This window comes from Phymastichus coffea, unplaced genomic scaffold, assembly GCF_024137745.1.
Source record: "Phymastichus coffea isolate CEN01 unplaced genomic scaffold, Cenicafe_Pcof_1.1 PCOF00183, whole genome shotgun sequence".
Lineage (NCBI taxonomy): Eukaryota > Metazoa > Arthropoda > Insecta > Hymenoptera > Eulophidae > Phymastichus > Phymastichus coffea.
In genome coordinates, this window is record NW_026706994.1 from 136,695 (window position 1) to 164,365 (window position 27,671).

At 32.2% G+C, this 27,671-nt stretch overlaps 4 protein-coding genes and 1 long non-coding RNA gene across 10 annotated transcripts; 3 read left to right on the top strand and 2 right to left on the bottom strand.

The window, feature by feature from the left end:
- Positions 1-13,054: 13,054 nt before the first annotated feature.
- Positions 13,055-16,669, bottom strand: LOC131673536 (uncharacterized). 2 transcript variants are annotated; one of them, XR_009302718.1, is made up of 4 exons: positions 16,523-16,669; positions 15,644-16,448; positions 15,430-15,550; positions 13,055-15,064 (listed from the first exon to the last, which is right to left on the bottom strand). It is a non-coding gene; the product is annotated as an uncharacterized LOC131673536 (long non-coding RNA). The 2 variants fall into 2 exon arrangements; XR_009302717.1 differs by having other exon boundaries at positions 15,644-16,669.
- A 769-nt stretch (positions 16,670-17,438) lies between these two features.
- Positions 17,439-21,139, top strand: LOC131673533 (dystrophin-like). The gene is made up of 12 exons (XM_058951581.1): positions 17,439-18,084; positions 18,178-18,229; positions 18,495-18,616; positions 18,700-18,907; positions 18,983-19,226; positions 19,311-19,422; positions 19,500-19,666; positions 19,739-19,854; positions 19,926-20,148; positions 20,215-20,509; positions 20,601-20,885; positions 20,999-21,139. Exons 1-12 carry the CDS (start codon positions 18,075-18,077, stop codon positions 21,118-21,120), a joined length of 1,956 nt encoding a protein of 651 aa, XP_058807564.1. The 5' UTR covers positions 17,439-18,074; the 3' UTR covers positions 21,121-21,139.
- Positions 21,140-21,217: 78 nt separating this feature from the next.
- On the bottom strand, positions 21,218-23,829 carry LOC131673534 (glycerophosphodiester phosphodiesterase 1). 3 transcript variants are annotated; one of them, XM_058951582.1, is made up of 6 exons: positions 23,785-23,829; positions 23,114-23,648; positions 22,854-23,029; positions 22,574-22,778; positions 22,271-22,500; positions 21,218-21,687 (listed from the first exon to the last, which is right to left on the bottom strand). In XM_058951582.1, the coding sequence occupies exons 2-6, from the start codon at positions 23,456-23,458 to the stop codon at positions 21,558-21,560; spliced, it is 1,086 nt and encodes a 361-aa protein (XP_058807565.1). In that variant the 5' UTR covers positions 23,459-23,648; positions 23,785-23,829; the 3' UTR covers positions 21,218-21,557. The 3 variants fall into 3 exon arrangements, with proteins under 3 accessions (XP_058807565.1, XP_058807567.1, XP_058807566.1); XM_058951584.1 differs by having other exon boundaries at positions 23,114-23,216; positions 23,681-23,823; XM_058951583.1 differs by having other exon boundaries at positions 23,114-23,460; positions 23,681-23,798.
- Positions 23,830-24,249: 420 nt separating this feature from the next.
- On the top strand, positions 24,250-26,062 carry LOC131673529 (tRNA modification GTPase GTPBP3, mitochondrial). Of its 2 annotated transcripts, none has more exons than XM_058951574.1 (4): positions 24,250-24,384; positions 24,452-24,625; positions 24,724-25,690; positions 25,783-26,062. In XM_058951574.1, the coding sequence occupies exons 1-4, from the start codon at positions 24,264-24,266 to the stop codon at positions 26,021-26,023; spliced, it is 1,503 nt and encodes a 500-aa protein (XP_058807557.1). In that variant the 5' UTR covers positions 24,250-24,263; the 3' UTR covers positions 26,024-26,062. The 2 variants fall into 2 exon arrangements, with proteins under 2 accessions (XP_058807557.1, XP_058807558.1); XM_058951575.1 differs by having other exon boundaries at positions 24,724-25,664; positions 25,783-25,945.
- Positions 26,063-26,216: 154 nt separating this feature from the next.
- On the top strand, positions 26,217-27,389 carry LOC131673530 (large ribosomal subunit protein eL36). Of its 2 annotated transcripts, none has more exons than XM_058951576.1 (4): positions 26,217-26,262; positions 26,468-26,594; positions 26,971-27,105; positions 27,240-27,389. In XM_058951576.1, exons 2-4 carry the CDS (start codon positions 26,469-26,471, stop codon positions 27,324-27,326), a joined length of 348 nt encoding a protein of 115 aa, XP_058807559.1. In that variant the 5' UTR covers positions 26,217-26,262; position 26,468; the 3' UTR covers positions 27,327-27,389. The 2 variants fall into 2 exon arrangements, with proteins under 2 accessions (XP_058807559.1, XP_058807560.1); XM_058951577.1 differs by lacking the exon at positions 26,217-26,262 and adding an exon at positions 26,346-26,367.
- Positions 27,390-27,671: the final 282 nt, after the last annotated feature.

Consider the following 27,671-nt stretch of genomic DNA (forward strand, 5'->3'; position numbering starts at 1 on the left):
ATTTCGACGCAGAGTGGGCGGTACAGTTGTAGTTTAGCTAGTTTTTTATACAATAGAAGTCTTTGTTTTTCGAAAAGTTCACATTGCCATAATACGTGATTGATGTTCTCTTTTTCTTTTCCACAAACGCATATGTCTGTTGTAATTACATTTATTTTTTTGAGAGATTCGGCCATGTGATAGTGACCAGCCCTTATGCGGTTAATTGAGACGATAAGTTGTCTCGGCAAGTTTTTCCCATGAAACCAAGGTTTATTACTCTTACTGTGGTATTGTTGAAAATATATCTTCCCTTTTGTAAGACCTGATTCTCGTATTAAAGTACTGGTTCTTTCGGTAGCCTCTTTTTTAAGATTTTTAAACATATCCGTATAAGGTACTTTGAGAAAGTTTATATAAGGTTTATCGGTGGCGAGTCTCGCTGTTTCGTCTGCACTTTCATTTCCTTCGATGCCTATATAAGCTGGGATCCAAAAGAATTTCACATTGAAGTCATTATTTCTACGTTTAAATAATTCATATTTTTGTTTTATATAAAAAATATGAGGATTTATAGAGGGACTGTCATCTTTCGATTGGAGGCTTTGGAGAGCACTCAGAGAATCGGTGAAAATGAAAATGTCTTGATTATCATATTGCAGAGCTATATCCATTGCTAGGTTCAAAGCTATGCATTCTCCTGTGTAGACGGAAGCGTTTTTATTTATACTTTTGTAAATTTTTATATCAAGGGTAGGTACTACGCAACTTGTCCCTACATGATTATTGTTTGCTATTTTACTACCATCTGTATATATGTTTAATGAGTTTGCATCTTTTAAAAATCGGTGAAGCTCGCTATTAGGATCTCTTTCATTCTTTAGCTGTTGCCCTAAATCTTTGTTAAATGGGATCGATATTGTGTTAGTGCTATACTCATGACAGTAGTTTACGCATGATTCTAGCTCTGCAATATGATCAGAGAAGGAAGATGCATTTTCTATACATTCTGTCAGTAATTTCTTTCTTTTTTTCTTAGATTCTTTTGAGTAAATTATTTGGCCATACATTATGTTGTTTTTTAGTGATAGAATCTTAGTTAAGTATTTAGAGCCTAAAAGTTTGGCACGATCTTGGATGTACGGTAGTTTTGATTCTGCAATTAAGACATTTGTTGGAGTACTCTTTCTATATCCCAGTGCGTGTCTTATAGCTGCATACTGTATTTTTTCTAGTTTTGTTTTGAGCTTTTTAAGAGTAGGGAAGTAGATGAAGCATCCGTATTCCATAATCGATCGCACAAAGCTTTTGTACAGCGTGATGAGGGTCGATGGGTCGGCCCCCCACCACGTGCCACATAAATACTTTATGATGTTTAAGGCTGAGTTGCATTTGGTAAGAACCATGTTGGTGTGTGAAGTAAATGTCATTTTATAGTTAAATATAAGACCTAAGAACCGCACGGTTTCACTGGATGTAATTTCAGTGCCATTGAGTATCACTTTTGCTAATCCTGGTAATATTTTTTTATTATTAAAGTGAACTACAATAGTTTTACTGGGAGCCAATTCTAGGCCGAGAGATAGAAGATTTGCATGCATTATATTTACCGATTCTTGTAAGATTCTGGTGCATTCTTTAGCCGAGTGACCTTTAGAGAACATGACTATGTCGTCTGCGAATTGTAGAACTGTTACTTCTTGTTTGATATTTTCGGTGATATTCGATATATAGATTAAGTATAAAAGAGGGCTAAGAACCCCTCCCTGTGGGACGCCTTTGTTTGTGCGCATACATTCAAAACCTTCGATGTTAGTGTGTACATATCTTTCATACATTAAAAATTTTACAAATTGTATTACTTGTTTTGAACATTTGAGCTTGGCGAGTTTGTCGAGGAAGCGATCGGATAGTACATTATTAAATGCGTCTGATACGTCAAGAAAAGCAGCGAGAACTTCCTTTTTTTGCGAAAAGACTTCATCAATTTGCGATGTCAAGTAAGCTAAGTTATCATAGGAAGATCTGCCCTTGCGGAACCCCGATTGACCTACAGGTAAATAGTTATTATATTCGAGCCACCACTCTAGCCTGTTTTTAACTAGTTTTTCAAAAATTTTGCATAAGCAAGATGTAAGTGCTATTGGTCTGACAGATTTGCCATCGGGTTTGTTTATCATGTGGACATATGAATGTTGTCAATCGTCAGGAAATTCGCTTAATTGGTACATTTCATTAAAGATGTCAAGGAGAATAAGCTTATGTTTTAGCGGAATTTTTCAAATTATTTCATTATCAATGGCATCTAGTCCTGGTGAAGCTTTCATTTTGCACGAGTCTGCGACTTTATTAAATTCGGCGAAAGAAAAGTGATTGTCAAGAATGTCATTTTCATTACAAGACGGTATCTATTTTGAATCGGTGCTAACCCAGGGGGGGGGGGGCATAATTTGTTTATGCAGTGGACCGATTGTTCTTTGATTTTGTTAGGGTCTAGAGGGTTAGTTACTTTTATCCAACTCTTATTTAGAATTTTGCATTTATTCCAGACATATGTTCGGTTCGTTTGAAAGTTAATGGTCTCCGCGAATAGTCGAAAGTAGTCTTTTTTTTTCCTTTGAAGAACTTTTTAGCTATCGCACAATTTTTTTTGTATTCAATATAATCTGATAAATTTCGGGTAAACTCCCACTTTTTGTATGCAGCGCGCCTAAGGCGTTTGATTTTATTACACTCAGCGTCCCACCGAGGAGCTAGGTTCTTAATTTTCTTTTTATTATAGATTTTTTTTCGTGGAGTAGCTCTTTGGACTGCTTCTGTAACAGTTTTTACAAATAGTTCGTATTTCTGTGTCGCCGATAAGAGGTCATATTCCCAGGTAAAAAAGTTCTCAAAGTCGCTGTTTAAATAATTCTCGAAAAGAGACCATTCAGTTTTTAGCGAAGTTATTTTAAAAGTTTTCCGTTGATATTGTTGTTTCTTTGCATCTACATTAAGAAAAATAGGAAAATGATCAGAACCGAATGGTTCATCATATACTTCGCAATTAATTTTATCTGATAAAGACATAGTACAAGGTCTATGTTAGTTTCGGTTTTATATTTCGAATTTATATGTGTGACTGTATTTGTGTTATGTAGAAACATGTCTTTAATTTCTATACTATGATCTATACGATCTCCATTGACATCCGTGTTTTTACAGTTCCATTTGATATTGTGAGCGTTAAAATCGCCAAGTAGAATTGTATTTAGATTTTGAGTGCCGAGGTCGATTATGTTATTCCAGTCCGTTTGTACTAACACTAGTGTTTCCCGGGATTCTATAACAGGCTATAACATTTATTGGAGGATTCGCATTTTCAATTCGTATACCTGCTATTTCTATTTCTGCTGTTGATTTACTAATGTGTTTTAATTCCGTAAATTGTAGGTTTTTTCTTACCATAAAAAGAATGCCGCCACCCCTAGTGTGGTTTCTGTCTTGTCTAATCGTTACAAATCCTGTCATTTTAATTTGATCTTTCGGTTTTAGCCATGTTTCCACACACACAAATACATCTACATTTGCTAGCATATCGTGTAAGTCACTCTTGCGCTGCGTGATGCTACGTGCATTCCAATACAAGATCTTAATATTCGAGTTATCGTTACAGTTGTTTGAGTTGAGACTATTATTATTTATTTTTGTTTGCATATTTTTTTTTCTCTTTTTTTTTTGTAACAAGATATTAGATCGATACATATTATTTCTCGTTAAAGTCAGAAGAACTGGAGTCTTCACTAGTGTCAATAAACTTTTTCGTGTTGGGTGCGTCTTCCGGACCATTTAATATTGCGAGTGCGGGTAAGGCGTGTCTTTGCGTTTCTTCCTTTCGCAAATTTATACACGTCACCAAACAAAGTCGAGAGCGTAGACAAATCAGCCGTATAGACTCTCGCTGCTTCAAAAACATTTGGGTTTTCATCTAAGCTTTTTAGAAATGCGATCAGCTGATCGTGATTGACCGGGTATTTGTTTTTCGGATCATCAACAGTTTTCTTTGCGCTTTCTAACTCGTTTTCAAAATCAATTTGTACCTTTGGTGCTTCTTTTTTCCTTTTCGTTTTTTTAGTTGTTATTTTACATGAATTTTCTTCTATGCTGGAAGCAGTCGAGCCCACGCTGGGTGGGTGAGGTCTTTTGAAAGAGGGTGGTTTTTCCAGAGGCGGGAAGTCTTGTGGCTCTGCAGTTATATCGATGATTGCGTTGTTATCCTCTTCTATCCCGTTATTCTCTTGAATCATTTCTATCTGCTCAGCATTTTCTTGACTGCTTGTGGTGTCGGTATTTGCAGGCACGGCGTATATGTTGTTGTCGTTGTCCAAGTTTCTACAGTGTTTAGCAATGTGGCCCTCTTGTTTACACTCAAAGCATATAAGCTTCCCAGTCGAGAAGTATATCCAAAAGTTGATGCCTTCGTGCGTGACGCGTAGATTGCTAGGAATTTTGGGAATGTCATCCGGATCTACATACATTTGTTTCCTGAAGCTTAACAAATGACTTAGCGACTGGTGTTGTGTGCCTACTTTGACCGTGGTGATCTGTGAGACTGGAGTTACTCCAATTTTTTTCAGCTCTTCGATTATCAATGACTTGGGTACACAAGGTTGCACATTAGAGATTAAAACTCTTTTCACTTTTGAGACAAGTGGCCTAACATTTAGTTTTTGCTGATCTATTACTAGCACAGTGTTTTCTTCGATAAGCTTATCTACAATTTCTTTGTTGCTGAGGTAGAAGCATATACGGTTCTTGTTGATGCGAGAGGCGTATAAGATGTCTTTTGCATTTACGATTTTTGTTAATTCGAGAGCGTATGTTTCAACGGTGTTTTCTTCTATAGTCAACAATAATTGCTTGTTCTCTAGATAGAACTTTTTCATGTTTCGTCGTTAACGACGCAGAGTACGATGTGTTTGGCTTATTCATATTTACGGTTTCATTCATTTTCTTGAGGTTGCACCCGCGCAGAGACTGAACGCGAGCACAAAAAGTATTTAGATGTTGTTTATTTGTAAGTTTATTTTTTTTTCTTCACTGCCCAAAGTTCCATCGTCAGAAATTTACACGCGTTATTCAACACTAACTCACTACACTTCGTAGGTCTGGAGCGCGTTTACAAATACGTCTACTCGGTACGACGGTCGGCGAGCCAATCCAAGCCCTGGTTTTATAACATCAAATTACCTAGAAAGTCAATAGTTTCAATCAACCGTGTCAGATCAGGACACTACCATATGGCAGAATCTTTAAATAAAATTAACGTGGTCAACTCACCTGAATGCCAATGCGGAAAGGAAAATGAAAACATTAATCATATTTTGTGGCAATACGACCTATTTGAAAAACATAGGTGCACTCTTTATAGAAAATTAAAGAAACTACATTATGATCCTCCTTTCTGCATAGAAATTTTCATTACGGAACCGCACATTGATGTCTGTCAATATATCTTAGAATTTGTAAAAAAAATGTAACCTGAAATTGTAACTTTAGTCTACCTATAAAAAAATAAAAAAAAAAGAGGGTATTAACAAGGAAAGAAAAAAAAAGAAACTCTGTAACAATATATCTAAATATTCAATGTAATCTAATTATTTCAATATGTTTAGCAGAAATAAGCCTTAAGAGGCAACCCTTGTAATGGTTTGAAATGCTTAATAAAAAAAAAAAAAATTGTTATTTCTTGTGCACCTCACCCCAACACTAATTTTATATGATAAAATTAAAAAATTTCTTCTAATGTACAGCGTCACACCACACGGTACGAATGGTAAATCTCCATCAGAACTCTAATATTTGGAAGAAATATAAGAGATGGAATTCCGTCAATCAACGATCTTATTTTGGATACTGTGGATGAAGAAGCTAGAGATAATGATTTGATGCGAAAACAAAAAAGGAAAAAGAGAGAAGATATTACGAAAGGATCAAGATTTTCTGATATTCGTCCTGGAGATAGAGTTTTGATACAAAATTTGTTTATTCCAAATACATTGTGCACTCATTTTTGGAAAGAAGAATTTGATGTAGTAAAGAGGACTGGAAATAAAGTATGGAAGATGAAAGATAGAAAAACTTATAAAAGACAAGTTGAAGAAAATCATTCATACTTCATCCAATAAAACATGTGTGTAATGAGCTGAATGTCGAGGTGTGCGCTGTGTACAAAAGATGACGCTTTCGACTATGCTAAATCCTCTGTATGTAACTAACGGCGGATTCGTAAAACTAACTCGCAAGTGATCCACCTGATCGCCGCGATAGAAAAGGCTATTTAGCGCTGGCGAGTCCGCATTTGTTCCTCAAGCGCTGCGACTTAGCCTGTACTTTAAGTTAGCGTTTACAATTTTTGTTTTCTTTCAAGTTTGTCTGTGTGTGCATAATAAAGGGAAACGTTTCAATTTTGTTTGATTTACTTTGTCAGTTTAATTTTTTATCCTGTTCAGCCTCACCCTTTATAGGCATAAAGTGGTATCCAGCCAAACTTATTTTGAATCAATCAATCAATGAAGTAATCAAACTATTCTAGCACATATTATTTATCGCATATTGCTAATATTCAACTCAAATGAATCAATATTGACATATTGTGAAAGTGAACCTTGAAAAATTCAATTACTGCGTCAAACTAACCTAGCCTGGATAATATGATACTTATATTATTTAAATAAATAATATATGTATAGATGTGACTGTAATTAACCATAGACTTGCTGAAGATTTTTAAGAATAAGATTAATATTTTCTTATATCTAATTTAGTTCGTCTCCACTTGACAATCTTCTCGCTGCCTATTCAGTAGCTCTCTCAGTAAGATCTAATTAAACTCAAAATCAAGCTGTTCTAGAATACGATTGTTCCTTTTCTCACCACCCATTAATTAAAATAATAAATATGTTAGTTAGTTTATTTATTTACAACTTATATGTTACATTTGGAGAGTGGAATAATAAATATGATTGGATGTATTTTCGGAAAAAGGGACAATAACGAGGTATTAAGCTCTGCACATATGTTATGCAGAAGTGATGACTGCATGGTTTCAGGTTCTAGATTTTTGAAATTCCATAGCAAAGTTGGTATTCTAAAAAAGAATGGCGCATTAACATATATGGCATATTTTAGTTGAATGACAATTAAAAGTATGATCTCAATCTTTTCTGTTTTTCGAAATTCCTTATCGCGTGCTGTATATTGTGCACACGGTACCCTTGCTTCAAATTGTGATAAGAGCCACGGCTTACAGCAGCCAGCCTTATTGATGCCTCTTTCTTTCTCATAAGTCCGACGCATATGCCAATAGCCAGAGTCGAACAAAACGGGGTGTTGCTTATGCTCGACTTTGGGTTTGTTTAGCAAAAAGTGACAAAAAGAAGGGCAACAGTAGTTTAAGAAAGAGAGAGAGACGGCTAGCCATGGTGGGGGATAGCGGCTCATTACAGTTAGTTAACTTCCGGTGCGTTTCGCGACAAAAGTCTTTTGTGTGCGACTTTGTGCCGCTCCTTGGACACTGCTCGTGTGCTCCAGCAGACAAGTAAGGCAACGATGAAGAAAAGACTAGTCCAAAATGGTCACAAGTGTCATTGAGCAGCCATTGACGACTTATAATTACAAACACTACTACTATAAAACAATCAGTATTTTTGAGTTATCTTATGAACGAATTTTAATACATTGCCCGTCTCGTCCTCTAAATCCGGTAAAACGAAAAATGAAAAAAGTAGCCAATAAATAGCATCTAATAGCATATAATTAATTAAAGTAGGACTATAAAACGATTGATACATTGAGTAACATCGCAAATGCAAATTTCAGTAATATGCCCTATCGCGTCTACGAATTCCGGTATGCCGAAAAATGGTCACGAGTTTCGTTAAGCAATTATTCATGGCTTATAATTAATAACATGACGAATATGGAATCATTTTTAATAAATGTCTTATGAACGAATTTTAATACATTGCCCGCTTCGTCCCCTATATCCGGCAAGACGAAAAATGGTCGCAAAATAACAAACTTATCATGTAAACAATCATAATAACCGGATTAGTTATAACTTTCAGGACATCTATATAAAAAATATATTTTTCATGTCCTGAAAAAAACATATAATTATTATATATAATGTTATTTTTATTTTATTATTCATACCTAATATTAATACCTGCAATATTTTTATCTGGGAGAGAAAATGAATTATACATAAACATCTCGATTGTATACAATAAAATCTAAATATTTGTAAAAGTTTATAATTAATAATAAACTTATCAAATAAATAATTATAATACCGGATTAGTTAGAAATATTTAAAAATTTCAAAGCATTAAAATTGAATTCTCGAATTGGAGATGAAGATTGTATTTTGAATGAGGAATGAACAGCTATATGAAAGCAAGTTGACTACTAGCAAGAAAGCATGTGTTTATCATATTAAAAAAAATACGCAGAAGACTCAGGTTTCTCAATAAAATTGTTAAAAGTTATAAACTCTGTGATAGAACAAGTATCGACAGAAGAAATATATGAGGGTGGTCCGATGAGTACTTAGCCTACAAAAGAAATACGAAAATTTTGGAAAAGTGGCATTTTATTTTTCAACATAGTCTCCTTTTAGTTCGATACACTTGGCCCAGCGATGCTCCAACTTCTTTAACCCGTCTGAAAAATACGTTTCCTCGAGGTCTGAAAAGTAGGCTTCCGTGGCAGCGATTACCTCCTCATTTGACTCAAATTTCTGCCCGGCGAGTGACTTTTTCAAGTTTGGAAACAAAAAGAAGTTGCACGGGGCTAAATCTGGAGAATACGGTGGATGGGGCAGCAGTTCGTAGCCTAATTCGACCAATTTGGCCATGGCGACGGCGGAAGTATGAGCCGGTGCGTTGTCATGGTGGAAGAGCACTTTTTTCTTCGCCAAATGGGGCCGTTTTTTCTGGCCTTTCACCTTTTTCACCTTTCCGGCCGATGGGGAAGTCTTCGCCTTCTTCGGAGCACTTTCGCCGGGTAAAGTCCACTGTTTCGACTGTTCCTTGGTCTCTGGTGTATACCAGTGGATCCATGTTTCGTCGACTGTCACGAAACGACGCAGAAACTCCTTCGGATTGCGCTTAAACAGCGTCAGACATTGCTCTGAAGTTGTCTCACGGTTGCGCTTGTTGTCCGGAGTGAGCGAACGCGGCACCCATCGCGCCGACAGCTTTCTTATGCCCAAAATTTCATGCAGGACATGACCCACGCGGTCTTTTGAGATGCCTACGATCTTAGCTATCTCGCGCACCTTCAATCGTCGATCTGCCAATACGAGATCGTGAATTTTTGTCACGTTATCCTCCGTGGTAGCCGTTTTCGGAGCACCTGGACGTGGCTCTTCAAAAATCGACGTGCGACCACGTTGAAACTCGTTAAACCGATTTTTGACGGTCGCCATCGAAGGAGAAGAGTCACCGTACACAGCATCCAAGCGCTTTTTGATTTCGCTGCGCGATTTACCTTCCAAAAACAAGAATCGAATCACCGACCGATACTGCTCTTTTACCATTTTTCAAAAATCAACGAACACACTTGCTTTCACACGCTCTCAAAAATAAACTACAACTCCGATCCGGGTGAAATCTTGACAGTAACCATCGAGAAGGTTGTAGTACGTGATAGAATATTTCTTTTGCGAGAGTGGCGCCATCGGGCGGTGAGGCTAAGTACTTATCGGACCACCCTTGTACTCACTGGAAATGTAATAAATGAGCTAACTTTTTTTTTGTGCACGATATACACGATATATAGTCCTGTACGAAATACTGGACGTATTTATGAATACAAATTAATTAACGTGTGTACGTTCATGACGATTTATCGGATTTGTAAATTTTTTGTCTGTTAAAAAATTAGTACACGATTAATGCAACCACGTGTACAAAATACTGAACTTATTAATTGGTGTACATTAATCAACGTGTATAATTATAATAATATACGTATTATAATAATTTTAAATGCATCAACGCCAGTCTGTCGACCCTTCGATGTAAAGCAATAGCCCATCATTAGCGCATCAATACCGATTATTCTACAAGCCCTATAAAAGAAAGCTATAAGTGAAAATAAGAGAGCGGCACTTTCTCGTCTTATTGTTTTCCGTCAGATGGATCCTGGAGCAACGGGCATCGATGTGCTAATGATGGAGTGTTACTTTACATAAATGTGCAATGATTTACCGCTGCATGGCATAAAATCCATTTTTCTACCAATACTAGTCTCTATTTGTGGAAAGTATCTAATTACTCAATCAAGAAATCATAACAGTGGATCAAATTAAGAAAACAGCAAAATTACCCATGTAATGTTTATTTAAAACAGAAGAGTGGTATTCAAAAAATGCTATGACCTTCAATATCTATCAACTTTTACACCTGGTAATGAGTATTAAAGATTGAAGGTCTTGTGGGCTCATTCGGCATACGCATTTGAAGTAATTAATCATGCTTTGCTTCATGCAGTACACTTTGCTAATGGTATAAATCAACAAATTATACGTTATTGTAAATTTTTGTCCAGGTAAAAATATTTTATCTAATTATATTTATAATAAAACATCTCAAATTTAAAAAATTTTTTGTGATGTTGAAAACACTAAATTACTAAATGGTCTTAGAATTTCATCTATAACCTACCCAGGAATAACTATTTCAACAAAATTACAATTGAATAGAGATACTGCCTTAAAATAGTTTCGAGTTGTTAAAATCATAAATTATACACATCTAACAAAATATATAATATGTGTTCAATTAATCACTATGCGCAATTGGACAACAAAAGATTCATCGAAATCCATTTTATTTTTAGTTAGCCCAATTTCAAAAAAGAAACTGACCCTGTATAAACGCATAGATATAACTACTTTTGAAATATGTTCTTTACTAAATGAAATAAATAAGATTTGTACAAAAGTTAGAATAACGACAACGGCGAGTCTTAACAAAATCTGCATTGTAATTGTCGGTAAAAAAATCTAATACATTACTTCTGTACCAAATAACTTGAATTATTAATATCTTGTTTAAATAATATTAAGTTTATATATTTGTATTTAAGCATAATAAGTAAGTTTTGGTTCTATTAGATAGATATATACATTAAAGATACATATTTTCCGTCACTAATTAAAAATGTAAATTTACAAAAGCAAATTACATATTATATATTATAAATTCTATTTCTTTAAATAATAAATGAATCCCGCTTACGTTAAGTAATCTTCCTTGTATTATTTATGTAAGGATGGTGTTATGAATGTATATGCTATTTCAAATAAAAAATATTTTATTTTAGAATGACATATTTCAAAAATGATATAAGTGTGTATTACACTGCAACGAGTAAATTTGAGTAAAATATTCGAGAATTATATTAGAATTTTGAAATCTTATATGGAATTCTGTTTGAGATCCCATATAATTATATATATCCTATATATATAATTCCCATGAGGGATTTTCCGAGTTGGATGCCATCGTGTACTTTATTGAGTGGACGATTTGTTGTATGTTTTTCTCAGAGATCAAACGAAGAATGATTTAGAGTAAGTTAGGGAAATTTTATAAATATTTTGGAAAACTAAATTCGAGTCTTTTCCGTTCTGATGTATGATTTGACAACTGAAGAATAGCTGGCATCGACAAAAGTTGTTAATCTTCTAATTTTTGAGTTTTTGTATTCATAAAAAAGTTAGGTAAACTATGTAGCATACAATATGGCATCCTCAAAATGTGAATAAAATTGAACTCAATGGTTCGGTTAGAGCACTAGCTGAAGCTTATAGAAAATGATGGTTTCAAGAAAAGACGGTTGTCCAAGGAAATGAGATATTTAGAAAGATGTGCTTAACGAGAAGACGAGTAAAATGCTCAAGAAAAAGATGAAGTATTCTTTTGTATATGTGGATTCTTGTTGAGCAAAAACAGTAAGACAGAAAGAGACTATACATTTAAAGATTCTTTTTATTGCAAGAAAGAAGTTGTTGCTTGCAAGGAAAAACCGATGGAAAAAACGAAATCGAACCTGCAGTGTTACAAATGTAGCTTTGAAGTAGCTCCAGCATTGGAGCTGTAGAATTTATATAATTTATATTTATATAATTTATATTATTTATATAATATAAATCTTTCCAAGAGCTTTGAAAAGATGTACTTTACCACTGCATAAAATTATTTATTTAATTTTTACAAGCGATTTTTTGACATTGTAAATTGAAAAATTTTTTTTATCTTTAAAATGATGTCGGACGTGATATAGAAGTGATAAAATAATTTGGCAAAGTGCATTTTGTAACTCATTCCAAGCCTTATCCGAATCATTTATTAAGAAATTTTTTTCATCAACTGTGACGCGCGTACGAGCATTTTTTCCTTACATTGACAGTTTTTTTCAACATACTATATTTCCATGAATTCCAATAATAGAAAAAAATTTATATAAGAGAAAATGTTTGTTTTTTCATGTAAAATGCTGCTAAATTTTTTCAGATTTTGTTTAAAAAAATTTTTTTAACTTTTTTCCTCCATCCGGTGCGCAAAAAATTTTTTTCAAAATTATATAAAATATTTTTTTTTATTCTTACAATAATGCATCGTAAATGTTACAGTTTGGAAAAAACAATTTTTGCTTATTTTCTGAAATAAAAATTTTTATAATTAAAATTACAAAATATAAACAAATTTTGACGTGGAAAACTTTATTACTTCGCAGAAAACAATAAGTAGACGTTGTAAATTCACTTAAGATATTTATTTAAAAAAACGGAAATGTTATGAAAAAAATTTTGTAATGAATGTTTCGGATAGAGCTTGGAATGAGTTATAAAATGCACTTTGTCAAATTTTGTTATCACTTTTATCCCACGTCCGACATAATTTCAAAGATAAAAACAAAATTTTTCAAATTGCAATATCAAAACATCGCTTGTAAAAATTAAATTAACAATTTTATGCAGTGGTGAAGTACATATTTTGAAAGCTCTTGGAAACATCTTTCAAACAAATCCTGGCTCATTTCTGTAAGTTATGTCATTCCAGAGATAAAAAAACTACAAATTTGTCTGATTTTGCCTAGGGATTGGGGGTTTAAAAGTACGTGACCGGCAGTGAACTATATTTCGTCTCGCTACTTACGCTTTCGGTTCGCGTCGAGAATGAGAGTCTACGCCGAAGATGTTTTCTACAGAACTTGCAGCATTACAGGATTAAATGTTATCATTTGATCGAACATTGAATGAATAGCATTATAGCTTCGGCGTTAGAGCTGTAGCATTGGAATGCACGTGTACTGGTTACTTATAAAGTCAAGGCGAAAAGCCGACGTTATTCATATGCGACAAGTTTTTAAGTCTCTCTAATCTTTGGTGCTACAATAATGTAATAATAGAAACTTGTCTTCTTTTTCTTCAGGGTTTTTTTTTAAGTAAAATTTGGATAGAGGCAAGAGTATAAAACTGCATGAAAATAACGTTTAGCCTTTTAATTTGACTTCACAGTTTCAATGCTGGAAATCTAATACTAAGACTGCAACATTACATTTTTTCCTGTGCGCCGATTCTTTTTCAATTCTTAATGTACACGTGCTCTAATGATAAAGTTAACATACTCTACCTTCCCATTGCAATGATTTAAGCGTATTTATCAGTCATTATCGCTCAAGTCTTTGCGAACCCATCTTCAATCGTTAGAACTTATCAGTGGGTTACGGGTGATTCCTATTCAAGACATATAATTCAACTAATTATAATATGATCTAACAAAGTAAGTTGAGCTCTATAGCGTCTCAGTCTCAGTGCTATGTACCGGCAATATTTTTTCTGGTACTTTAGTACCAAAATAGGTATGGTCAGAAATTTTCCTATATATGTAACAGTATGAGCAATGTATGAGCAATATAACAGTAACAGCAAACAATGTCTTCTGAAGTAGCAAAAAGATGCCGGAACATTGTGCAATAATTGCCTAAACGGTTGTCCGTACGTTGCCAGATTCAAATTTTGGAAATGTGTTAGGTACATAGCTGGAACTATGCGGGTATATATCAAAATATAATTAGTAAATAAAATATTTTTTTAATAAACCTACGTATATGAAAAGATATTTATAGTTCCTAGTGTAACTGTAAATATTTAACTTCTTCGCATTTCTTTTTACAATATATCGTTTGAAAACTGTACATATACTAATTATAATAATTTCCTACCACTTGCGAGAAAGACTGTGCCATCTATTGAATAAATTAATCGGAACCTTATAGGAACTTTCTAGAAATTTAGACCATTTTCAATGAAAATTATTTTATTAAATTAATTTTTTAAATTGTACCAGCTGATGAACAAACAGCATGTTACTAAAGTTCGAATCCAACAACGTACCAGCAACCCAACCCTCTAGGTTATTCTTGTAGAGCGTTTTGAAAACGATATTATTGCTACTTTGAGGGACATTACCCGAGCCTTTATCCGACACAATTTCTGACCGTACCCACTTTGGTACCAAAGTACGAGAAAATAAATTGCTGGTACGTACAGCTGCTACGATTGGTTATTTCCACGAAGTTTTCTTCTCTCTCTCTCTCTCTCTCTCTCTCTCTCTCTCTCTCTTTCTCTCTTTGATTCTTTAACTATCTAGTGGGTAGGTTTTAGACAATCATTGATGGGGCAAGTACCATTTCCTAGTGGCTGAGGGGCTTAGGGCAACGTCCTTGGTCCCCTCTTATTCGTCATATACATCAAAGACCTCTTAAATGTCCTCCATTATATTCTAAACATATGATTTATGCTAATGATACTCAAATATACGTTCATAGTTTCCCCTATGATATTCTTGATGGCATCGATAGGGCGCAACGGTATGCTCAAAGCGTGGCTGTTTAGCTGACGTCGAATGGACTACGGCGTTTAACCTTACGAAGACGAAGGTCATCATCCTGGACTGCGAACTCTACATTTCCTCAACTAACCTCGGCACCATTCTAAGGATTATGATCAAAGGAAGTTTCACTCATCCTGAAAATTTCATGTTCATACGTAATAACATAAGTAATAAGTTCTTACGTAACTCCTTATGTATGTATTTCGATACAGTTTTTACGTATGAACTTACTTATTTTCGTGTATCCGAAAAATTGTGTAGGTAATTTTTTAGGTAAGTAAGAAATTATTAAAGAAAACTGAAGTAAAAACAACTTTTTTTATATAATCAACTGATAAATTAAGTGCGATGTCCAATTTTTAACCGAAGATATTGTATTTTTAAAAAATTTGACCTTTCCTTATCGATCGAATAAGTTCTTAAGCAATAACTTATTTAAAAAATTCCTTACGCAATTATTCGTTTACCTCGTTGAGTAAGTTTTTACGTAAGATATTACCTACGAAATTCTTTGTTCACCTTATCGAGTAAATTCTTATATAAGAACTTACTGAATATTTTCAAGAGGGACCCCGTACTTGACCATCGTTAAAAGTCTGGAAATCATGCTGTCAGCTACCCTGCAGTGAAAACAACACATTGTTGAGGTGATCTGGAAGTCCACCGTCATTAAAATTTTATAGCAAGGCTCTCTCTACCTAGCTAATAAATACCTTGTTCAGATGTTGGTTCTGCCTCATAATAATTATACTTCAATCATCTACATGGATGTTGACAGGACTCATCTCGGTGAGCTACAATTTATTCATAACGCCTGCTTCAATTTCATGGACGGCTTCATCACCTTCATCCCAAGCAATAACCTTACTACTTATATCTTCTTTCACCGACTAAAACTGGGTTTACTAACCTTAAACTCTTGTAGGCACCTTACGCCGACTATTCTCCTCTACAAAGCTGTCTATAGATATCGGTATTTTCTCCTACCTGCCTACGAATCTCTGCTCTTGAGGAACGTTGTGGCACGCAGATTCGTAAGAAACTCTCCAATTGCCTTCCACATCCGTGCCTTCTGGATTTAGGCCTGGAAGCGCTCATTCGTCGTACATGGTGTAGATCTCTTAAATTAGTTGTCTGTTTAGGACTTCTTCCTGGGCAGACTTGGGAACTCAAATCGTACCTCTACTCTCTTTCTCTCTCTTTAATTTACTGAAGACTGCACAACTCGAGCCCAGGTTTGTGCTTAAGCGTTATTTGCAAACTCTGACGCGTTTACACTTCTCTCTGCAGTGTGCATCACTCGTTCAATGTCGTTCATTATAGCATTCATTATACGCATATCAAAGAAAATTTATAAAAGCTTGCTCAGATTTTTTGAATGCTCAAGCCTCTCTCGTCTCCTCATCTCTTCTCCTTGTTATATGCACCTGCATTTTTGTATCTGTATTTTTTTATTTTATCTACTTCTTACCTTCCGTATTACTAGCGTGCGTTATAATCACTGATCCGTTGCTGCGTCTGTTTCATTATTTATTTATTTTATTTTTGTCTACTTGTGGTATATTCGTTTATAATTTTGTTATTTGCTTTACTATTTCCGTCGTTCAATTGTTTATGCGTCGTTAAGATATCATTCGCTCTCTTATACTATGTATTTCGTAGGCTATATTTACAGTACTGTAATCACACGGGATTTTACCTCAAGGATGAAAACAAAGTCTAATCTAATCTAGTTTAATTCCAACACCAAAGTTTCAACGCTGGAGCGCCTGCACTGGAGCTGTAATGCTATAGGTTCAATGTTAATATAAGGCTCAAATGCTGGATGTCTAATATTGCAGGTTCAAGGCTAGAGATATTGTAACGATGGAAAATTTAGAGCAATTCCCTGTCATCGCACAGCTACGTCTCCCATGAAACTGCTTAAAATTAAGATTGACCCTAAGATGGCCGCAAAGTCTACGCAAATTCGCGATGAAATTTAGATTTGAATAAAAATAAAAGATTCTCTCCTCTAATAATATTCTAAAAATAAAATTTTCCACAAATATTTACCTGCCATCACAAATTACTTAAAAATGATATCCTTATATGATTACCTTATCGAAGCAATTTTTGAAAATAATCATGGAACGCATTTTACAATATGCAATACAATTACAAATCTACGAACATTTTGTCCTGCTTTTTATATAACTACACATGTCTTTTGAAGAACTTCGTAATATTCAACATTTTCAATTATTTTACTAAATTTCCATACACATTTGGGTCTTACGTTAGCTGCGTAATTGTATCTAATTCATTGTTAAACGTGTTCTTATATGATAGTTGCTGAAATAACAATTTAGGAAAATTATGCAATAAAACTTTTAAATCAATTAAAAGAATATGTAATGACAGTAAAATATTAGGTACGTATATTAAGTTTTCTTTTATTGTACAAACTGATTCATCTTAATTTAATTAGCATTTTCTTACTTCGAATTATGGCGATCTATATTAATATAACGGCAGTTGCATTTCCCGCCGGTTTTGCAGGCAGAAGGTATAACAAGCTGGGCCGGTTTACATATGCTGCCATAAGGTTTTTTTCTACCGTGCATTCGTCCACTAATAGCGCTACACACCAGTATACCTGCAGTATGAAAAAAACGGCTAGTGCTACTGTAGTATAGCGCCTATATCGCACCTGCAGCAACCTGTGCATCATGGTTTCGCGTACTGTGCAACACTATAGCGGCCAGTACTCATTCGTTGTGCGAACTTCCTGACTGGAAGTTGATTTATAGGTTATGTTTATAACATAGCGCGTCATTCTGTGGTGGCGTCCATTGTATTTAAAAAAAACGACGTTTGAACGAAACAGCTATCGGCATCATTTACTAAGAGTTCTGATGATGAAATATCCTTGGAATCTGAGTACTTTTAACGTATCATAGAATCGCGTAATTCATGGACTAATTAACGTTAGTACCATGTGAAATTTGAAATTATCACTGCAAAAATTAGCGTACACGCTACAATTTCATGAGTTATGTACCTATGTATGTAGTGGGCGTTGTAGATGATAGTATCAGCGATCAGATTCTGTAGTTTGTAGCCTTTCTTTACAAGAGTAATTTCGTTGCGTTCAGATTTAAAATGGCAGAAGGCAAGTTTTATTTAGTTTTTAGTACTTACCTAAGCGTCAGTAAAATGTATGCAAAATATATTTATTTTATGCTGTTTATCACATTCATTCCAGATCCTACAAGTGACACATGTAATGCTAGTCAAAATAGATCACGTTTTTTTGAGTGAGTATTTTAAATAATTTAGAAAGTTGCCAAGAAAAGAGCTTGGAGAATAATATAAGTACTAGTTTCTTTTAGTTTAAATAAATGTGAAATTTCTTAATGTAATTACAAGAAAATGTGTACTTATGTTCTAATTAGCAGTTTAATTTTAATTTATTTTATTATTATGTTTACTACTAATAATAAATTTAACAAAATAGATTATTTATCTTGTGTTATATTCTAGTAAAACATTGTCAATATTAAATAAAAATCGTTGTTTCAGTCAAACAATTGTGAAATCCACAATGGAAGATATAATGAAGTCAGTAAATGAGTGCAATACAATTAGGTATGCCTCATATAGGACTGCATCAAAAATGCAACTTTTTCATAAAGTTTTAAACAGTAAGTTTTCCTTTCATTTTATAAAAATAAGTAATGTTTGCTTTACTCAGAAAAATATAATACTATGTTACATTTTATTTTAGTGCACTATGTTCAAATAGAACTTGTGGCTGGAATATTTGAAAGACACAGATTATCAGTAACAGAAAATTCTGTTAACTTGGATATTAATGAAATTGAAGATGTATTGTCAGATATTTATTTTGCAGCCCAAAAAGAAAATAATGTTAATTTTGATGTTGAACAATCTACAAAGCTAGCTTTAAGTTACATTTTTAAAACCTTCAACAAGTATAATTAATACTACAGTATAATTTATTTGTCAAGTCATAATTACATGAAATTATTATCTTATACATTTTTCAGAAAAATAGATGATAATATTTCAGTGTTGTCTGTAAAGGTAGCTTTAACTTTAATATGTTGTGGCAGATTGGAAGAAAAATATGGTTATTTATTTCATCAATTAGCTGATCATAATGCATGTCTAACCAAGGCTGCTCTAAGCACATTGTTAACAAATATTTGTAAAATAACTGAAATGTTAGGAGAAAATGTTGCTTATGGAAAGCATTTGATACAAACAAGCATTGGCAATTGTTTCAGTGTAGTAAGTTTATTTCAATATTTGGGTAATTTATGTATGATTATTATTGGCTTTGAGTATTTATATTTTTCATATGAATTGTTTCAGTCTCAAGGATGTCTTGGAGTGACTGAAGCTGAATTTGCTGCTTGGCTTATGCAAGAGCCTCCTTTATTAATGTGGATTACAACTCTAAATCGTATGAAATCGGGAGAACAAAGTAATTTTGCACTGACATTATTGTAAACTTTATATTGAACATTAAACACATTAACAATATAATTATATAATTTTCAGTTACGCATAATATTAAATGTTCTTCGTGTAAAATAACGTCGATAAAAGGACCAAAATATTCTTGTTTGAAATGTACAAATTACAATCAATGTCAAGCATGTTTTTTGTATGGTAAGATATCGGCAAAACATAAATTAAAACATCCAGTTCGAGAGTATTGCATGAAGGTATGATCGCTATTTTATTCATAAATAGCAGTTGTCAGTTCAAATTACATGAATTTATTTTTTATTTTTTAGACAAATAATAAGGAAATAACAAAACTTCTAATTGAACTTTTACGCAATAAACTTAGATTATGTCCCGCAAGAAATATAAATAATTCTTTGGATGATTCGTCTTTAACAACTAAGCTGTAAGATATAATAGATATTAATATGATTCAAATAATATAATAGTTTATAAAATAATTTTTTTTATTTCTAGTGAACAAACGAAACATTTAGATACAATATCTGTAAGAAGTACAATCAAAAGACGAATTTTAAATGACCCTCAAAAAGAATTACAAAGTATTATAAGTCATCTTGAAGAAGAAAATAAACATTTGCAAATAGAATTAAGACAAATTAGTGATAGTAAGGTTGAAAAATTACAACAGCACAGAGTTGTCATTGAATCTCAACTAGACCGGTTAAAAATTTTAAAAGTATATCACACTACCTTAATATTATTGTTGTAATAATATTTTACTAATTAAATAAATTTTTTATAGAATTACTTATTTACGCAAGGATCCCAAGGATCTCGCGATGTCAATGTTATTCAAAGTACACCCATGGTACGTCCTGGTGTTTCTCGAATATCAGCTTTACCAATGGCATTTCAACTAAGTCCAATTATTCATCAAAATAGTCAAGATTATAAGAATTCAAACACTTTAGATATTAGTGAAACGACTGATGCCAAAAATAATACTACAAATAAAACGAGTGTTGAAAGATTGTTTTCAACTGATAATTTCAGTATACCTACAAGTACTCAGATTGAACTGAGTACATGGATAGGAGGTAATATATTGATAACAACGAAAAGAAAATAAATAACTTTTTTAAAAGTCATTTTATAACAGTTTATTGATGCATCCTCTATAAATTGTAGGCCATAAAACTCATTTTACGTCACGTGAAAGTGAATTTTCTGAATGGTTAAATGCACGAGATAGTTTGTGTAAAAATAAAGAAAAAAATAATGACTATGAGAATGTTGAAGTGGATAATTCTACTTATTCCACTTATTCATCAATAAGTAGAGATAATGTGCTACCCTCTTTGCGGCGCACTGATAAGCATTCAGAGCACAGTAGTCTACAAAATATTCAAGGCGATTTGAATGATATCTTAGATAGATTACAAAATATGGTAGCTAACGACTGTTTGCTAGAAGGTAAGTTTTCATCACATTTTGATTTGTTAGAATCAGTATCTTGATTATTAGGATTTACCAAATATAAATTTTATTATATTTATATCGGTTTTGAAATTTTGAAATGATTGCAGATACATTTAGTGCTGATAACAATTGTGAACTCAAACGAGCGGCTACAGAAATGGAAGATTTGTTAACTGGTTTGATAGAGGGCATGGAATCTCGTAAAGGAAAATTGACCACGATCGTGTAAAAAGTGTTGGTGGTTTTTTCCATGTTGAGTTAATGATAAGAATACATTATACATCTTACATTTTTTAAATATATAAATATATAAACGTGTGACTTGCATGTATTTGCAACTAAAACTATTAATAAAATGATAATCTCATATTCTATATAAAAATTTGTATATATTTACATTTTTTCGAAATAAGATTTACTATTGTTAGTTCAAAGATTGTTTCTTTTCTCCTATTTTTATGAAAATTTGGTAGATGATTCAAGTTCTCAGTGTTATTATGTTTCTTATAAAATACTGACTAATATATTTTTACATTGAATGTCAAATATTGATTATAAAAGCTTTGTAAAAGATACTGGGCAATATAAATAGCTTTAAATATTTGTTCTTTATGCACAAGAATTGTTCGGCAGCTTCATTATTTTATATAATGCAATCTTATCTTTTTAAGATAACAAAGTGTCAGTCAAATATGTAATTTTTAGATTTTTTGTAAAATGTACTTTTTCTGTTGGTAAATTGACTGTCCAAGCAATAACTCGAACATTTCTTTCATTCCATTCTCGTATTACATCACTGAAATTAAGATCAGATGTTTTTAATTAGAATTAAAAACTTTGTACTCTACTAGAAATTAAATAATTTTAAAAATAATTAAAACTTATGTGCATTAGAAAAATACAAAATAAACTCTATTTTGATTAAATATTTTATCTTAAGACATGCAATCTAAGGGATTATATACATTAGTAAAATATAATAAAAATGATTAAAATATACTTTAGTTTCAAAATATACTCTCACACTGTAAAATATAATAGTAATTCAATTTTCATAATTGTTATTATTAATTAAGCTTCAAAATATATATTAATTTTCAATATAAAAGAAGCTATTATGAAAATCATTTCCCAAATTATTTAGAGTTATTAAAAAATTATGATTTGACAAATCCATCTTTGTAACGAACCTGTAAATAGTTATAGAAGTATCCCAACAAACAATTGATAGATAAAGTTTTCGATGTTCCCAGAAAAGATGTAGAAAACTTCGTAATTTTTATGGAATTAAAAATTTCTAATACAAAATTGAACTTGGGGTTTACCTTTTTTTTAAGTCTAAAATGAAATTTAAATAAAAAAAATTAACTTTTACTTACGGACTGATGACATCTTTTTGTAGTAATATGAAAGATAATCCAAGGATATAATAAGTTATTCTTCCTAAGGCCCAATCGTGAAAACCATCCACTATCATAGCAAGAATGTGTTTGAAAATATTTCTAAAACGAGGTTTGTGTGGTCCTTTATTTCCGTTATAGTTTATCATGGTCAAAAATTGAGGTCTCCATGCCATACCTGCTACAATACGAGGATTTTGTCTTCTTATCTGAGAAAAGTAACTTCAAGTTTAATTTGAAAGTTGATTGATATTTATAATATAATTTTTATTAAAAATATACCATATAAATAGTGATAGGATTAAAACTTGTTATGACAGCCTTTTCATAAAGTTGTGGGTGTCTTTTATATGCATCTAAAACTACTTCGACTACTTCATTGCCTGTTGCTTTAATGTCAATAAACATACGTTGACTTCTTTTCAATGTTTCTACTAATACCTCTTCAAATAATGCAATTTTTTCACTTTCATTATTGAACATAGGTCTATTAAGAAAAAAATATTTCATATAAACTTTGTTTTCATAGGAAATAACTCGCTTAAATTGAAATAATACTTACCGAAGAGGATGAGTTGTTGAAATATCATAATCCTTTAATTCGTTCCATGTCATGTCTTTGATTTTGCCATTCAGTCCAGTTAGTCTATCAATAGTTACATCATGAAATAAAATAGGAATATTGTCTTTTGTCATAGCCAAATCAAATTCGATTGCATCACAGCCTCTGTTATAGCTCTGTAATAGTATAAATTATTAATATATTTAATCAAATAAAAAAAGCTGACTTGTATTAACTTGATAAATTGAAATTATACATACATTACGGAAAGCAGACATACTATTTTCAGGATAATCAAATCCCCCTCCTCTATGTGCTACAACTTTCATACAATACTGTTTATTTTCTTCAGGTTCTTCTTTGCTTAAAATGAAATCATGCTTTTCTTCAATATCCATTGGATTAACTCCAAGTACCTTCTTCACAGCACTATCATTAGGAGGAGGAACTCTGATTCCAAATCTCATAACGAAGAAAATAATAATAGCCCCCCATATAAGCCATGGTATAGTAAAGTATAGAAAATTAATGAAGAAAACCCAGGCTGTTTGTAAGTAGAGCCATAATAAAATACTGCTTTGTATCAATTCCACATAGTTCACCATTTCTGTAAATTTGTGCTACTTAACTAACTAACAATTCCAGAAATAATTTCTCATGGAAATTTATAAGTTCTTATCAACTGCATAACCCGATCGAGACTGTCATTCCAAAGACAGCAGAGAGCAATAAAAGTATCATGAAGAGGATATGAATGTAAACACTTGAGTGGGGTTATTTGTTATCACTTGCCTGCTGTAAGCGTTAATATTTTAATTAATTATTACCTAAATTGATGATGATTGGTAGTAACAAATGGAAACCAAACAGATATTGATAGTCGTTGTGATTGTAACATTTGAAAAATATGAAAATCTCCGTAACAACTTACTACAAAGTTCAAACTGTTACTGATACACTACTGCATGTGTCATTTTCATGCACGGCACGGGCGTATTTCTTTTGTTTTGTGTACTTGCCGCAGGCGCACTTGCGCAGTTTACGCTTCAATTATCCTCTGCGTACATGATCTAGAGTTCATTCATCCCTTTTTCCAAAAAAATACGCATGACTTTGTAATACATAACCCATCTGAATCGAATGTAATTATTAAATACTCTTACGCTGTAATGAATATATACACAATATTCGTTATTTTATATTATTTTGAAATCTTTTAAAAATAGTTATTTTATTTATGTAAGTATGAAGAGTTCTGAAAAATTAAAATAAGTTTTTTTATAATGATTTCAAAGTTTTAAATAAAATATTAATAAAATATATAATTATTGATAACACAAAGTTATGTGTTCCAGGTAAATTAAATAAGGAAGATAGATATAATATGAAAATAATATACTATAAATAAAAATGGTTTTTATTCAGTTTTGTATAAAAAGAAAAAGTGTTTTGCAAAGTTTTATCAAAGTACACCAAAGATTGTTATGTAGTGAATTAAAAGAAGGTTCAACAATTTATGCTCTTTCATCTGGTAATGAGAATTATTCAATCTATTAATAAAATTTTATTTTATACAAAAATAATATTGTGCTTCCCAGGTCAAGGGAAATGTGGAGTTGCGGTAGTAAGAATATCAGGTAGTGAAGCTAAATTAGCTCTGGATAAAATGACCAATATATCCAAACTGGAACCTCGAAAAGCCTATTTAAGGAATATTCGAAATTCTGAAACTGGTGATATTATTGATAAAGGCTTATGCCTTTGGTTTCCAGGTAAGCTTGTTTGAATATTATCATGATATAATTATTAAATCTTAAGTTTTTAAGCAAAATCAAATCATAAAATTACATTAAAAGAAAAATTCCTTTAGGACCAAATTCATTTACTGGAGAAGACAGTGTAGAATTCCAAATTCATGGTGGAACAGCAATACTTTCTGCACTAATGTCTGCATTGTCAAAATTAAAATTTCGTCCTGCATTACCAGGAGAATTCACTAGACGAGCTTTTTTCCATGATAAATTGGATCTGACTGAAATTGAAGGCTTAGCTGATCTGATTCATGCTGAAACTGAGCAACAAAGAAAACAAGCTCTACTTCAAGCTCATGGCAATTTGAGTTCTCTGTACAGTAGTTGGAGAGCAAAGCTGTTGAAAAGTTTAGCTCATATTGAAGCTTACATAGATTTTGGAGAAGAAGAGAATATTGAAACTGATGTTTTTGAACAGTCTAATATTAATTTAAAACAATTAGCTGAAAACATCAACAAACATTTGAGAGATGGGAGAAAAGGAGAAATTTTAAGAAATGGAATAAGGACTGTGATTATAGGAGAACCTAATGTAGGAAAAAGTAGCTTACTGAATCGTTTAGTTCAAAGAAATGCGGCAATTGTTACGCCAATACCTGGTACAACTAGAGATGTTGTTGAGTTGACTGCTAACATTGCTGGTTATCCTATATTATTGGCTGATACAGCTGGTTTGAATAAAAATCCTAATGATATTGTTGAAATTGAAGGCATTAAAAGAGCTAGGGATCAAACTAGCAAAGCTGATTTTGTAGTACTAGTTATTAATTCACTAGAATATACTAGAAGTAGAAAAAAGTTTTCTGAATATCTAAATGATTATATAAAGAATTTGGAATTAAAAGATTTAATTTTAGTGGATGGAGAGCTTGGTGGTAATTGTATAGTTGTTGTAAATAAGACAGATTTATTAACTGAAGAGGAAAAATGGACTTTAAACAAGGAAAACGTTGTTGCAATTTCATGTATTGATGAGGAGGGTTTTCAAAATTTACTAGAGGTAATGGGAGAACGTTTTGAAGTAATGTATGTTGAATGATCATATTAATAATTCAAAAATAATGACCGTTAATGATATTAATGTTATTACAATTATAATTTATATTTTCGTTTTGTAGATGTGGCAATCCTAGTGCAGAAAATCCAACAATAAGTCAAGAGAGGCATAGAAACCACTTGGAGCGTTGCCACGAATGCCTATTGAATTATTTTGACATAATATCTAGAGAAGAATACGACATTGTTTTAGCTAGTCAAGAAATTCGTAAGGCAGCTCGAGAAGTTGGTAAAATTACTGGACATATTAGTACAGAAGAAGTATTAGACACAATTTTTAAGAATTTTTGTATTGGCAAATAAATATTTTTATTGTTATATTTTGTACAAAATATTCGATAAAAAAACAAGTTTATTTAGAATGAAAGTGTAATTTCTTCTAAAACGAGTGAAGTACGTATTTTCAAAATTTCAAAATTAATCGAAATCCCGCGTTTATTAAAGATGGCGTTTGTGTACCGCGCATGCGGTTATAAAAGTTATCGGCTACCCAGCAGCCACCATCGACACTATCCTTTTTTCGCGTGTTCTCAGCGTTACAGGTTTGTCAAATTCCAAAGATCCAAAAAAATCTAAAAAATCTGCGATAAATTAATACGTCATTTCTTCGAATATTGTTTGTTTATTACCGGAGTTCTTATTTACACGTATAGTTTTTATCGTTAAACATTCTTTAATTTGTTATTGTTTTCAAAAATAAGTGGAAAACATAACCTCCAATTTCACTTCTAATTCTTTTTCGTCCAGGATGGCACCGAGGTACGAGTTGGCCGTCGGCCTCAATAAGGGTCATAAAACGACCAAAATTCGCGTGGCAAAGAACAAGACCGAAAAGGATAAGACTGTTGCTCTTAGGCCCGCTAGGTTGAAAGGGGTAAGTCAACGAAGAACAGTAGTTAATAACAGTATAGTGTAATCTTATGAATTATTTTGCTTTTTTTACATTTATTTCGTTCTGTTATTCTTTATTTATCACTTAACATAAAAATAAGCTTGAAAAATTAATTAAATATTGTTACTTTGTTATTAAGATATTAAGTAAATTTTTCCGTTTTATTTTTTGTCATCAAATATTATTTATGTTTGATGTTTTAATAACTTTATAAGTTTCAATATTTTATTAATTAATTATTTATAATATGTAAATTATTTTTAAATCCATATTAAAAAGCTGACTAAACATAAATAGAATAATTATTTAAAGTTATCTCAATGCTCAATGATAGTAATTTAATATCATTTTATTTTAGCGCCAAACAAAACATAGTAAATTTATACGTGATTTAATCCGTGAAGTCACTGGTCATGCTCCATACGAAAAGAGGGCAATGGAATTATTAAAAGTATCGAAAGATAAGCGTGCTTTGAAATTCTTGAAAAGGAGGGTAGGTTGAAATACATGTTATAACAGATGAATAAACTTAAATTTTATTCTTAAAATTATTTTGATATTATTTGTCAGCTAAAGAGATTCCAAACAATTTGATTATTAATTCATTAATATTCTTTTATTTTATAGTTGGGAACTCACATTCGTGCCAAGAGGAAGCGTGAGGAGCTTGGTAACATCTTGGTTCAAATGAGAAAGGCTGCAACACACCATTAAATGCCGTCTCATTTATAAGAGTTATATTACATCTGATCAATAAAGACAATTTTGACATAGGAATTGAGAGTTAAATTATTTAGCAAATTAGAATTATATCAAGGTAAATATAAGTGTGTAATGTAATTAAATGATTACTAATTAAAATTTTAATTAATAATTTTGATTCATTTATGAATTAAACAAAAGCAAGTTTGATTATTTTGATTACTGTTATATTATTTATTAACGGGATATTTAATATATCTAGTTAAATTGAATTAAGAATACAAATGTTTCCATAATAGGTTATTCAACAATAAGTAAATACAGTAATAAATTCGAAACTACTTTATTCGAGTTTAT